We start from the raw sequence: 14616 nt of genomic DNA, 5'->3' as shown, positions 1-14616 counted from the left end.
TCCAACCATAGAAAGTTGTTTTGGTCTATTGATAACAAAATATTGTTACCGAGCCAAAGAGGGTGAGAAATGGCCCCACACTGTTCATTTTATTAAAAAAAAAAAAGCAACGGTATTACGATTTTTACTTGGTGCAACATTGTCCTTTAATTTAGAATTTATCACATTTAGATGTAGCCATTCTAATAAAATCCCATTTTAATTTATGGGTGACATGGCATCTGCTAAGCTCAAAGAAGCACGAGCTATCAAAACAAAAGGTGGATGGTACTAACATCAAAACAATTACCAGCTATGCAAGAAGTATACGGCATCTTATTATTGCTTTCTTGCGAAATCATAAAATTGAAAAGAAATGCTTTAAGCTTTGAAATATTGAGAAAAAGTTCTAAATGATTCCGACCGTAAATATTCAAAAGAATCGACAATTGTTGATATTCCTCAAATCTCTGTTTATTCACAAGGCTCTTGCTTTCGTACACTCAAGGCGTGCCCCCCCTCTCTAGTTTTGTTTCACTGGTCTAACTAATTAATTATGTTCTCTTTTCAGTTTCCTCCTCACCCATTTGTTCAAGCAAATAATAAAAGAAATCAAAGAGAAGAAGAACGAAAGAGGTGGAAAAAAGGAAATTCCATAAATTGAAGGAGAAACGATGGCCGAGGCAGTTGCTACCTCTGCCGCAGAGAGCCTAGTTTCGAAAATAGTCGAGTACCTGATTGCTCCCATCGGTCGCCAATTTGGGTACGTGCTGTGCTACAAGTGCTACGTCAAAGATCTAGAAGATGAAGTCGAGAAGCTGGAGAGTGCAAGGGAAAGGGTGCAGAGCTCTGTCGAGGAAGCCAAGAATAACGGAAAACCTATACACACAGATGTTCAGAATTGGCTGAACAGTGTCGAGAAGGAGGCTGATGAAGCTAAAGGACTATTGAAAGATGGCAAATGTGCAAAGAATGCTTGCTTCCGCGAGTGGATTCCCAACCCCATGGTTCGCCATCCGATTGGCAGGAAGGTGAAGAAGATGACTCCAGTCATTCAACAACTCCACGACGAAAGCACAAAACCCATCTACCAAAAGGTCTACCATGAGGATACTCCAATTGGAATTGTCACTGCTACCACGTCCGCTACAAGACCTGTTGACAAGAAAGAAGATGCCTTGGATTCCAGGGCCCCAATCACAGAGGATGTAATAAAGGCCATGGCTGATGACAACATCCGTGTGATTGGGGTGTATGGACCAGGTGGGGTTGGCAAGTCCAAGCTTTTGGTGGATGTTGAAAGGCGAGTAAAGCAAGAGAAGCTATTTGATGTGATTGCTGTGGCAAATGTATCACGCAATCCAGATCTAAAAAGAATCCAGGGAGAAATCGCTTATGCACTGGGTCTGAAGCTAACGAATGATGAACCTGCTCGTGGGAGAGCAGATCGTTTGTGCAAGAGATTAGAGAGTGATCCTAAAAAGAAGATTCTCATAATTTTAGATAATTTGTGGAAGAAGCTAGAGTTGAAGGAAGTTGGAATACCTTGCGGGGATGATAACAAAGTGAGAGGCTGCAAGTTATTGCTAACGTCTAGATACCGAGATGTTTTACGCACTGACATGAGCACTGACCGAGAAATCCGACTCAATGAGTTGGAGCATGGAGAAGCCCGAAGATTGTTTGAAAGGACTGTGGAGGACAGAGTTAACGATCCTGATCTTAAACCCTTGGTGGATGGAGTGGTCCAGAATTGTGGTGGCTTGCCTCTTTTGATTCTATCCGTTGCAAAACGGTTGAAGCAAGGAGATATGGCTGAATGGAGGAATGCTTCGACCAATATAAAGTTGTCGGATGCAAAATCAATAGTGGAACTAAATTACAATGACTTAGAAGATGACAGGATCAGATCATTGTTCTTGGTTTCTGCTATAGACTCTGGGAAAATAATCATGAGGTGTTCCCTTGGGTACTGCATCGGTTTGGGTTTATATAAAAAATTCAAGACCATCGAAGACGCCAGAGATATGTTGATTATGGATCTACATAGCCTGCAGGACTCTTCTTTGTTATTAGATAGTGATGACATGGAAGAGATCCATATGCACGACATATTTGTTGATGCGGCCAACTCCATTGCTTCCACTCAATGGAAGGCCTTGGTCGGGAGGGAGGATTTTGGGTTTAAAGAATGGTCAAAGGATGAGCTTAGGAAATGCACCACCATATCCTTCCCTTGGGTCAACATTGATGAGCTTCCTGAAAAATTGGATTGCCCAAACTTGAGGATGCTTCTGTTATGCGAAAGCAACCCGTCTCTCAAGATTCCCGAGTCATTTTTTGAATCTATGGAGAAGCTCCAAGTCTTGGACATGACTGGCTTATCTTTCACCTCTCTACCTTCATCGATTGAGTTCCTTAAAAACCTCAAGTCCCTATATCTTGATTACTGCCATCTAGAGGACGTGACTATTCTTGGAAAACTGAAAGGATTGCAGTTCCTTAGTTTCCACGGATCTACAATCAATCGACTGCCCAAAGAAATAGGTGGACTAATAGAATTGAGATTTTTGGACTTGACAGGGTGCACATGGCTCAAAATTATCGAACCTGGAGTTCTTGCAAGCTTGGTTAATTTAGAAGAGCTTTATATGGAGGATAGTTTTGATCACTGGGAGGCCGAAGATAAAGCACCGCAAAACAACGCCAGCCTGGCTGAATTGAAGAAGATGAAAAAATTAAGCACTTTGTACATTTCCATTCCTCATTCTGCCTATATCCCTAGAGACCTGCCATTTGAGAAGTTGAACAAGCATAAAATCCAAATTGGGGACGTTTGGGATTGGTCGGGTGAATACAAAGAATCCAAAAATTTAAAGCTCAAGTTGGATACGGGCAATCTTCTTCTTGAAGCGTGTGTGTCTAAATGTTTGCGAGGAACACAAGATCTCCACTTGGATGGATTGCAAGATGGCATTGATAGCATTCATGATTTGTGCGTTGAAGGATTTCAGGATTTGAAGCATCTTCATGTACAAAATAGCCCTTCATTTCAGTATGTTATCTGCTCCACAGAAAATGTCCAGTGCACTGCCTTTACTAGATTGGAATCTCCCTTTCTTGAGAATTTGGACAACTTGGAGAAGATATGTCGCGGCAGTCTAGCCCAAGAATCCTTCAACAAACTCAATATTGTGAAAGTACATAAATGTGGTGAAATCAAATGGTTGTTTCCTTTGTCTATGAAGAGAATAATGTCACAGCTTGAAGAGATTGAAATAAGCAGATGCCACTTGATGCAGCAAATTGTCGCAAACGCCAGGGCAGATGAAGACGGAGACGAAATAGATGATGATACCAAAGTGAAGTCGTGCAATTTGCGTAGGCTGTCCTTACAAAATTTGCCAAAAATGACGAGCTTCCGTAAAACTCAGGACCATTCGGTTGACTTCTTTGATGGGCAGCAGGTATATAATTTGGTTTTTAGATTTTGTGCATGAACATGTGAGAGTATAATAGGACCTAGAAAAATTGGATTAATATATACACATATATATGTATATATATCATTATTGAGATTTTGTTTTAAAAAATAATTAAGAAAAAGAACAATCTAATTCTGCAAGATGGAATTGCTATGCGAAATTTGATTACATAAAAGCATTCATATATCGGTTAATTACATCTCTTATTTGTGTTATGTTATCAACATAGTTAAAGAAGCATCGTATGATGTATAGATTTTATCAAACAATCTAGAAGTTTATCATCGCTTAATGGTAAAGCCGAATATTTATACACAAACTTCTATGGATATATTCGTAAGTTGAAGGAAGTATAAACGACCTATATAATTTTTATGCCCTTTATTTACTAATGAATGGACACATGTAGAATTCTATTATATCCAATTGATTAAAGTGAAATAAAGAACTAACAAAAAACCATTCTAATTGTAAGTATATTGCATTAGAGTAGTCGAGGCCATTAAGTTGCTTTTTTCGTCCCTCAACGATTGTAAAGAGTTGTGGTAGGTGAATGGACCTTTGTGGAATTGTGGTTCGATACAAAGTTCCGCTATGCTCTTATTTGTAAAATGACATAACTATTATGTGACTACAAATGAAAAATGAAATATAGTATTCGATAGCCAAATTGTTTTTGTAACCTTGGTACATTAATGTGATGTTAGTGGGATAATTCTTTTTTTCCTCTTTGGAATTCATGTAAGCTGCTGGACATTTTGTGGTGATCATATCTACCAAAATCCTCTTTCTAACCACTTTTCTAATACTACTAGAGGAATATATGCGCGCTGCACATGCTTAAATTACGTTTTTGCAATAAAATATTGCTTGAAGGTATTCATTAGGAACATATTTAACATTCATTTGCACACAATCACTTTAATTTAACAACTGTTTAACTGTTCTATCAGTATAAAATAAAAAAAATGGAAAAAAAATTTTCAATTTTTTTTTAATTATGTTGATCATGTGAGCCAAACCGCAAAAGCATGATGCTCAACTAAAATCATTTGCTGAACTAAGCAATTCATTTTCTTGGCTACAAATATAAAAATTGCCATATAAGTTAGCTCTTTGATAAGGAACCGCATCTTCGGTCCTTATATAGGTAGAGTGATGAAATTGACTTTGATGCTCATAATGTTCTATTGGGGTCACTTCATTGGTGCTTATGGGTCGGCCAACCACACATCTTACTGTGATGAACCATTGTAATTAGCTAAATATGTGGGCATGGGCAGGCCAAGCTATAGTGCTGTCCACGGGAACAACAAAGTGTTCTGACTATTTTAGCATTTCTCTCATGATTTATAGTAACTTTTCACTTCCAATCTTTCGCTAAGAGATGTATTTATTTAAATACTTTGGGTAAAATGTCAGGCTCAAATTACAGTTGCAAATCAATTAAAAGTATAGTTTTATTTGCCTGTCAATTTAGTTCATGACTATTTGGTAGAAAATAATTCTTTTGAGTAATTATATAAAATCATAGTCTATGAATGAAAAATCAATTGAGCCTGTGCAATGAATTTAGAAAACTTAGGTGGAAAGCACAAAATCTAATGGTAAAGCATAATTCAGGGACTAAGAATTCCGTCTTATTATTACCATTCAATGGAGTCCAAGCACATATAGCTAAACGACAAGTAAGTGTAAAGTTGATATATTTTATAGAGGGATAAGATTAAATTCATAAATCACTACTCCTCTTTTTCTTCGATTATCTTTAAGTCTATGGTATGAGATAATTCCCTTCACTGTTATTTGACATGCAACTTGTATTTCTAGTTTCAAGCATTATTATGAGATAGTGTGGGTTTATTCATCCTTTGTAGATAATAAAGCTACAAAATTTGGAAGCCATAACCATTGAAGGATGTCAATTGATACGAGGAATATTTGACCTAGAAGGATTGACAACCAATGGGGAAGTCGGGATTCTACCACGATTGAGAGAATTAACTTTGAGTGACTTACCAAGTTTGGGTCACATATCGAACAAAAATCCACAAAGAACATTGTGTTTCCAAAGCTTAAGGACACTGAAGGTGCAAAATTGTGAGAACCTGAGGTTTCTTTTTTCTTCTTCCATGGCTAAAGCACTCGGGCAAATAAAAGAAATAGAAATAGCGAGGTGTAAACCGATGGAGGAAATTATTGATGTGCAAGAAGAAGAATTGGAGGAAGCTGCAAACACCGATATTTTAGAGTTTCCTTTGTTAACCTCCTTGTCTCTTAAGGAATTGCCAAATCTCGGGACATTCTCTTATGGAAAGTACCGTATTCAGTGTCCATCCTTAAGAAGATCGACGATATCTGGATGCCCCAAAATGACGACATTTTCTTCATTCGAAGAAAAGCAACAATGGATGACAGCAGATTTAGGTTCACAACAAGTGTTTGGTCATATCAACTCTAGTTTGTCCTCGCCTATCTTCTTCAACGAAAAGGTATGTAGGCATCTACAGTATTTTTCTGTTAACCATTCTTCTAGTTCTAATGAGTAAAACATGTCAATAGAAACTGCATCATTATTATGTACCAAAAGTTTAGCAGATTTTTTTTTTCCGGTAAACCAAAAGTTTAGCAGTTTGCAGTGGGAAATCTAACTTACTATTCAATCCCAAAGATGCCCCCAAGTTTTCGGCATGATAAAATTTTGTACCAATGTTTTTGTGTAGGTTCATTTTCCAAGCTTGGAGGAATTGGAGCTTTCGTCCATGTGCGAATTAAAGAGGATATGGCCCGATCAACTTCACGGACGGTCCTTCCGCAAACTTGCATCCCTTACTGTTGGACTTTGTGAAAATTTGTCACATGTTTTTCCATTGAATTCAATCGATAGGTTGCAAAACTTGAATGAAATTGAGGTCGTCGGGTGTCCCTCCTTGGAAGCATTATTTGAACCTGTAAGTCTTAGCTCCGAGAAAAGGCAAAAGACATTGGTGCTCTCTGCATTAAAAAAATTGAAGTTGTTGAATCTACCAAGGCTGAGAGACATTTTGAAGAGTGACGGCAAAGTAACCATGGCGTTTCCTTGTCTAATGGAAGTAAACGTGAGGCATTGTCATAGTTTGCCATATCTCTTCTCAAGTGCCACGGCCATAACTCTTGATAAACTTGCGGTGCTTGATGTTTCCTGTTGCAATGACCTGCGGGGCGTAATTGCGATGGAAGAAGGAAAAGGGAATACCATAGAGACTTTGAAGTTCCGTCATTTAAGCACACTCAAGCTTGGTGACCTTGAGAAGTTGATTAGCTTCCGCTCAGCAAGTTGTGCTAGTGGTGGGTTACATCCTCTATTTGATGAGAAGGTATCATATCCCGATCTATCTCATCTGTTAATTTGTACTTTGTTTTTTATGCTTTGGCCCTAAACAAAATTGGGTATTTTCCTTTATCTCTATACATTTGTAGCTTGCATTTCCAAAGTTAGAAGAGCTACACATCAAGGGAGTTCAACAGGAAGAACTATGGAACGATAAAATCCTTGTGGCGTCCTTTTGCTGTCTAAAGATCCTCGAGGTGAAGCAGCGTCCCAACCTAATCAATGTGATTCCTTCATTCATGTGGAAGAGGCTACTTCATTGTGTGGAGTCCTTGATAGTTGAGAAGTGCTCGCGTCCGAGATACCTTATTATAATGTCTATGGCAGAAAGTGCGGGACAACTCCAATATCTTGATCTCGGAGGTTGTGGAGAGATGGAGTATATTGTTGCCAGAGAAGAGGAGAAACCTGAAGAAGCAGCCAATAGAATTGTAATTCCTCAACTTGTCACTTTGTATCTTCATGACATGCCAAAACTCAAAAGTTTCTGCCAAGGGAAGCATATTTCAGAGTGGCCCTCCTTGAAGGAGTTTACTATTGAAGATTGTAAAGCTGTGGAGGTAATTCTTGGAGATGCCAGTTGTAGAAAACTAGAGGACAACGTCTCTACGCAGCAACCGCTTTCACTCATCGAAAAGGTTTGCACTCGTCCTTGTTTAATGACATATCTAGTTTATTATCCCTGGATGGTTTGAGTTAGACATTGTAAGGTCTGTGGGGTCACTTATGCTGACTTATCATTTTCTTTTACAATTTTTTTCCTTAAATAAGAAACATCTCAAAGCTACTTCTTTAATATAAACATATCGACATGTATATCATAATTTTTTCATAAGTTTCAAAAACTTACTGTTATTTTCCTATCCTTTTCAAACCTTAGATTAATGTGACATTTCTTAATATTGAAGCTGAAGCACAGATATTAATGAGACGCTAAGCTTCAATTAACAATTTTTAACAAATCTAGAGTCCAGAAAAATGCTAAAGATGTTGACTCAAATTTAAATCTTTTTAACGTAAGATCAATGGTAATGATGATGTGGGTCTTAAAACTTGTGCTAGCAACTAATGATATAGAACGAAAGTGCATAGGAGGTTTCCGAACTGAAGGGAAATCAGAAAGCAAGAAAGGGGGGGGGACTATATATATATAGAGAGAGAGAGAGAGAGAGAGAGAGAGAGAGAGAGAGAGAGAGAGAGATACCAATTCAAGCGAGGAAGAAGAAACACCAAATAGTAAACTCATTATTCAATAAAATTTATCCTCGAAACTAAAGAAAATCGGTAGCTTGGCCTATATTTATAGGTAATTAAAACAAGAGTTCAAACTAAATAAGCATATTTCGACCCACAAAAAAAAAACTATGCAAGCATATCTAAAACAAGAGAAATCAACGTAAAGATCATAAATTATTAATAGTATCTAATAAATAAACTCAATGAAGAAACAAATCAGCAAGGAGGTTAGAGAATCATGTCATACATCAATCTCCTCCACTTCGACCTAAAAGAAGTCAAGTCCTTTCTCCGGTGGCTCTTCCAGTGAGTAAGATAATAAAACAACTTTTTCCCTACAGAAAATCTTCGCTACATGCAGAGTGCCGAACATAATAATCTTTGTCAAAACTATTAAAATAACAAGAGGATCATAATAATCGTAATTGTAATCGTCATACCATATTGAAGTGGAAATCATTGTGTATTTCCATTAAGCTTAAAAGGGTATTTATGTACTCAATAGTACATTCTACAAGATTTAGTAGCAAGAAAAGAAATACATAAAATAGAAAAATTTCCTACTTCCAAAGATATGATTTCAAATCTTTCAAAACCGATAGCGCAATATTTGGTTGTTATACCAATCAACGCAATAATCTTAATAAGCCCTTACTCTTTTTAAATTTCAATATACCAAATTTAATAAATACTGAAACAATATTCAAAGAGAATATTATACCAAACATGGAGTGGCTCCAAATCAACAAGCATGGCGGCTGAACTTTCAATGGGCATGAATGATATTCATGAGCATATCGGATCAGAAATGCGAGTGTAGCAATTATAATAAGTAGCATAGCATTGGCCTTTGGTCTAGAATCACCGCACAATGACAAGATGCAGTCAAAGAAAAATTCTAATAACAATTGATGTTGAAGAGATTTAGCACCGATATCAATTGATGATGAACAGATCTAGATCCGGTAACAACTTATGTCAAACGAAAGCATGTAAAAAGTTTACATTTGTGAAAACTGAAGGAAATCAGATAATTAGAAATGGGGGAGAAACTAGAGAGATATCGAATAGCTGAACTAAATAAAGAAACAAACCAGCTAGTGGTTGAAGAGTCCCATCGTACCGTACTCTAACTTCTTTTGATTTTTTTTTTTTTTGTCGAAACTTCTTTTGATTTAATTGTTTGATTTTTTTCTTCGGCATCTGTCGTGTTTTGCTGGTGTGACGCCCTGGAATTTCGTAGTTTGTTAAGAGACCGAGTTCAATAAAAAGGATTATTGTTGAATTCTAGTTGGTATAAAATTTCGGATCAAAAGGACGTAAGTGACGATTTTTGGATGAGTCCCGAAATGTCGTTCGATTTCGATTGGGTCTCGAAATCGTGGTCATCGCGACTTACGATTTTTATTCGTCGCGCCTAGACCTTTTCCGGACCGAACCTAGCCCGTAGAAATCCAAATTTTACTCCCAATCGGTTGAGCCAAAAATCCGATCAATCCCGATTTATTGAATTACTCTTCTACCCCTCTCAATAATGCACATAATGCCAAAACAATTTAAACCCATGGTGGGCCCCTTTAGTCAAGTCTTCCATCAACCCATCACCATCATCTTCTCTCTCTTCCTTTTTCCTCCCCCCACCTCTCACGTGATCTCTCTCTCTCTCTCTCTCTCTCTCTCTCTCTCTCTCTCTCTCTCCCTTTCTTTCCCCCTTTTTCCTTTCTTTTTGCCGTGTGATCAGACCCCTTTTTCCCCCACTTGACTTTTCCTTTTCTTCTTCTTCTTCTTCTCCTTTTGCGACCAGACCACCCCCCTCCTCCTGTTCACTTTCTTCTTCCTCTTCTTCTCTGGTTTCTGTGCGACGCCCCCCACCAAGAACCGAAGCTGCAGTTGCTTCGCCCGACCAACTCCATCGCCGCGCCACTTCGTTGCCCACCAGCCACCACCGCAGCTCCGCCTTGCGTCGCCGCTCCACCAACAACCAAGCTCGGCCCACCGCGAGTCGCAAGGACCCGCATCCCTAGAGCCCGAGGCCGTAGCTCGCCGCCTCGTCACCCTCGTCTCTCTCCCGAGCCAACCTCCGCCCGCCACCCGGTCGCGCTACCGCCGTTGCCGTACCGCCAGCCCGTTGTACCGCCACAGCCGCCTCAAGCCGCGAGATCCGAGGACCCGAGACTTCACCCGACGCCGACCGAGCCCCCTCACCTCCACCTCCTTTGTTCCTCGCCCGAGACCCACTAGATCTGAGTGTTCCGCCACCGGAATCGCAGCCTCGTCGTTATCCCGAGAGCGTGGAGCCAAGATTTTCCGTTCGGGTGAACGGTGCGTGAACAGTGTTCGGGTGAACAGTACGGGTGAACAGTGTTTCGTGAACAGCGATCGGTGAACAGTGCTCGTGAATAGTAATCGGCGTGAACAGTGCCGCCGGCCGGCAGTGAACAGTAACTCCGGCGGTGAACAGTATTTTTCGACACCGGTCTCAAAGTTCGTGCCGAGGAATTTTCAAGAGTCGCCGATAATCGTCGCGGGCCGGGCCGAGTTCGTGTCGCCGCCTCTCGATTTGAGACTGCCCGAGCTTATTAAATTGTGAGTTGACCCTAATCCTTGGTTAGGACGCTAATTGCGCCTAGAATTAGTTAGCTAGTTGGTAGGGCATTTAGGTAGATTTGATTATGGTCGGATTAGTTAGAAACCCGATTTAGGGTAAATGACCATAATCGATTAAATTAGAATTGTCTGTGGCTAATTGTTGTTAAATGAATTTGACTGTTTGTTGTGATTTGATCGCGAGCGAGCGATAGGTTAATGACGAGCGATCGATTGGCGACTATAAATCAAATTGGCTAATTAATGACTCTGGCACGAAATTGAGCCTTTATGTGGCCTAATCGAATTGGTTTATTCGTGTTGAATTGATGACTTTGTTTGGGCGGATCGCCCCGTTGAAATGTTGATTTGAGTGTTCTGATTGCTCGTTGAATGAGTTGGTGTTTGTTTGGGAATTAATTGTCCCGTGTGTCTTTGCGGCCTCTATTTGGTAGTCTGCATATGCATATGACCGTGTGCAAAATCAAAGACATATTTTAGCATGAAAATGGCCTTGAGCCGAGTCTTTGAGCACGTTGTGTGAGCATCCGGCCTAAATCAAAGAGAATAAGTTGATTGATGTGTCGGGTGTGCTGTATGGTCATATGAAGGAACGATGATGGGTTTTCCTGGCAAGTTTGTACTGTACACATAGTACACACCGTACCATTTTTATGGAACCACACGACTTGCCAGAAGCACGATAATTCATGCCCCGTATGGTACGTACGGTTTTAAGGGATTATCGGATGCCGGTCGCAGCTTGTGATGGACCGAAGCCCCGTATAGGGATGCCTACTTGCCGTGCCGTGCGAGGTGCACTGGATACACCGCTTGTAGTAGCCGTTGCCGAGAGGGAAAAGGAACGTAGCCCGGTCTGCCCGGAAGAATGCGGGATCGCATTAGTTGTGAGAGTCGATCACGCCGGTCGCGTGGATCCTCATCACCGTGGCGCCAAGAGCGCGATCATCGTTAATAATTGGACTTGTGTGGTGTCCAGTGCATACTTGTGAGTGTGATGCGTGTTCGGTTGGTTGTCCGATGTGGCTATTGAGTGGAGTCAAGCATTGTATTATGTGTGGCTCAAGGTCGGTAAGTATGCATGTGGGTGATTATTGCCATGTGATATGATGGCTGGATATATGTCTATATCGTGATTTTTATAATCCTCGTGTTTAGGAGGTTATAGGCGAATCGGTGTCCTAACCGAGCTTAGGCTTGATTCATTGAGATTTATATCTCACCCCGTTGTGGGAACCACTTTCGGGTCCCAAGTGATGGAGCTTTGCGGGTACCGAGGCCAAATTATGAGGGTAGTCTTTTGGAGTAGATGAGAAGTTAACCTTATTGACCTGGTAACATTTGAGGTCTTAGTGAGCTGCCCCGAAGTATGGGGTTGTATATATTTCTGTAGCTCGGTAGGATTAAGACTCATCTACTGTCTTGTAACTGTGGATGTTACTTTTGACTATTTTCCTTGGTATGTATTTCCTGCTATGCTATCCCGCTGTTTTATTTGTGCGGGAGAATTGTACGTTCCGCATGCGCCGTAATTTCGTAGGTCGATGGCTTACCCGGGACGCTATCATTCATGACCCGAGGCGAGTAAGGTAGGGATGTCGCGAGCTCGAGAGTCGGGGCGTGACAGCTGGAGTCTATAATTTGTCGAAGAAAATTTTGAAGTGCAAGATTCGTCAAGCATTGTTTTGTGCTAATCAGTTACTCTCTTTTTTTCCCGTCAACAATACCTTACAATGCACAAGCTATATTTTTCAATTGAGAGTATATTGGCTGTTGTGTATGTGTGTGTTGTAATGAGCCAAATCTAAGACAGGCCGGATTGGAGGCTATGGATTATGGTATTGCTCAAACATAATTTTTATATGTATATATTAGAACAAAATTATGCTTTCTACTTTCAAACTAATATGACAAGATCTATTTAGGAAAATGCGATGTCAAGGGATGGTATCTGCTAAAAAGAAAATATCGTGCATCTAGTCTTCTTTTTCTTACTATTCTACTAATAATGTTTCTCGTATGTTTTTCCTTTATTCTTGAAATTAAAGTATTTTATTTTTTGAGGGGGACAGAGAGCCAGCTTTAATGAATTGAAATGAAAAATAACAGGTTGAGTTTCCTAGTATGGAGTCAATGAAGATATCGCACATGGATAACGTGGAGACGATATGGCTTGGTGAGCTTGCTTCAAATACCTTTACCAAGCTCAAGACACTAGTAGTGGAGTATTGTGAGAAACTTTCAACCATATTTTCATCTCATACTTATCTCACGAGATTTCAAAACCTAGAGAAGATAACTGTAACTAATTGTGGGTCCTTAGAAGTGGTGTTTCACGTCCAAGAGGTCATTTTTAGCGAAGCTCATTGCACAAGCACTTTTCAATTGAGAGAATTAGTTTTGACACGGCTCCCAAAAATGAAGCACGTGTGGAGTGAACTACCTCAAGGAGGTCTTACCTTTGGATGCTTACGTAGCATGGAGGTTGTCGAGTGTGAGAGTCTTAAAAGTTTATTTCCAAACTCGGTGGCAAAAAGTATGACACAGCTTGAACAACTTTTAGTACGGGATTGTGGGGTGGAGGAAATTATTGTGGAGGAAGACGAAGTAGGGATGAATGTAGGTGATCTCTTCTTTCCACGATTGACCGACCTGAGGTTGCTTGAGTTGTCGGAACTGAGGAGCTTTTATAGGAATAGTCATACTTCAACATGGCCACCCTTGAAGCAATTACGAATGAGACACTGTGGCAAGATGAGGCCATTCTCATTTACTTGTGAATTCCAAAGCTACCAAGGTACACCTACCGACGAGAACCAACTTGCACTCGTTTCTTTTGAAAAGGTACCATCCTTAGTTCTAGCTTTATGACATTGTCTTCATGGGTTTATGTGCATAGCTATTGGTGCTTTGGCATTTTATGTAGGAAATTTAAATTGTGAAACATTTCATGCTTGTTAATACTCACCTAAACACACCTGTGAATTGCTTAGAAATTTAAAGATTGATTGCCGTTAATTTTTTCCAGCTCATATTTTTTGGAAAATAATATAGTAATCCCAGCTTTTGCTTGAAAAAAGAACTTTTTTATTGAATTCACTCGCATAAGTTATGCTTCTAATGAGCCGCTTGTGTCTTACGGTTGGGGTTTACCTATTTACTTTAATTTAACCTACCTCATCCACCAAAAGTTTTAAAAAAGAATAACGACTTTAGTGTTATGTTCATTTGGCATATTGCTAGCATAGCTACGGAACGAAGTGTCGTGCTCGAACATCGTGAATATGGTTGGTAACTGTTAAGTACCGCGAGTAACTTGCTTATCCTGTGTGTTTTTTAGTAATTCATTTTTTTTTTTTTTTTGGGTCTAAATTTCAGTAATTCCTTAGTAGGCTTTGAAAAGCATAATTTTTTTCTACTTTCAAAATGACCAACTACTTTAATCCACCAATATTTATTCTTACGGCTTTCCAACGTATTTGAAACTACCAACTTTATTTGAATTTACCAAACTTAATGTGATTGGTGTACCAAGGGGAACGTTACAAAATCAGCCATAAATCTATTGTATGGATGCAAATTCAACCTTAAACATTTCAATTTTGCTAATTTAGTCATAAACCTTTGCGGGAAATTCCAATTGTCACCCAAAATCGCTAATGTGGTGGTCCAAGCATCATCAACCGTCCTCCTTGGCACACCGCACTTAGCGATTTCCTGCAAAAATTTACTGAAAGAACTATATTGAAATTTCACACAAAGTTTTATGCCTAAATTGGCAAAATTAGAAAGTTTTAGGAATGAATTTGGCTTGGATAATTTCCCCAAAGTTGGTCACATTAAGATACAAATTGATTTTAGTAAAATAGTTCTGACAACCGCAACTTAGAAAACAAAGTGCAACATATTAGTACAACACCTCGCTATTGAAATGCATCT

At 39.6% G+C, this 14616-nt stretch overlaps 3 protein-coding genes across 3 annotated transcripts in view; all 3 read left to right on the top strand.

Moving 5' to 3' along the window:
* The window catches only part of LOC115751677 (protein BONZAI 3-like), a 1030407-nt gene that overhangs the window by 155210 nt on the left and 860581 nt on the right, over positions 1 to 14616 (top strand). The gene's annotated exons all lie outside the window — the stretch shown is intronic.
* The window catches only part of LOC115734376 (probable disease resistance protein At4g27220), a 176897-nt gene that overhangs the window by 60654 nt on the left and 101627 nt on the right, over positions 1 to 14616 (top strand).
* LOC115730111 lies at positions 654 to 13548 on the top strand. The gene is made up of 5 exons (XM_048280721.1): positions 654 to 3446; positions 5342 to 5956; positions 6188 to 6820; positions 6924 to 7472; positions 12787 to 13548. The coding sequence occupies exons 1-5, from the start codon at positions 654 to 656 to the stop codon at positions 13546 to 13548; spliced, it is 5352 nt and encodes a 1783-aa protein (XP_048136678.1).

This window comes from Rhodamnia argentea, chromosome 6, assembly GCF_020921035.1.
Source record: "Rhodamnia argentea isolate NSW1041297 chromosome 6, ASM2092103v1, whole genome shotgun sequence".
NCBI lineage: Eukaryota > Viridiplantae > Streptophyta > Magnoliopsida > Myrtales > Myrtaceae > Rhodamnia > Rhodamnia argentea.
Note: the sequence above shows the minus strand (reverse complement) of the source record. Positions and strands in the feature narration are given on the sequence as shown.

What these genes read in the sequence shown, in the direction of transcription:
- LOC115730111 (XM_048280721.1), top strand. Translation starts at nt 654, where the DNA reads ATGGCCGAGGCAGTTGCTACCTCTGCCGCAGAGAGCCTAGTTTCGAAA. An exon ending in ACTTCTTTGATGGGCAGCAG is followed by an intron (nt 3,447 to 5,341) that starts GTATATAATTTG and finishes CATCCTTTGTAG; the next exon opens with ATAATAAAGCTACAAAATTT. An exon ending in ATCCTCTATTTGATGAGAAG is followed by an intron (nt 6,821 to 6,923) that starts GTATCATATCCC and finishes ATACATTTGTAG; the next exon opens with CTTGCATTTCCAAAGTTAGA.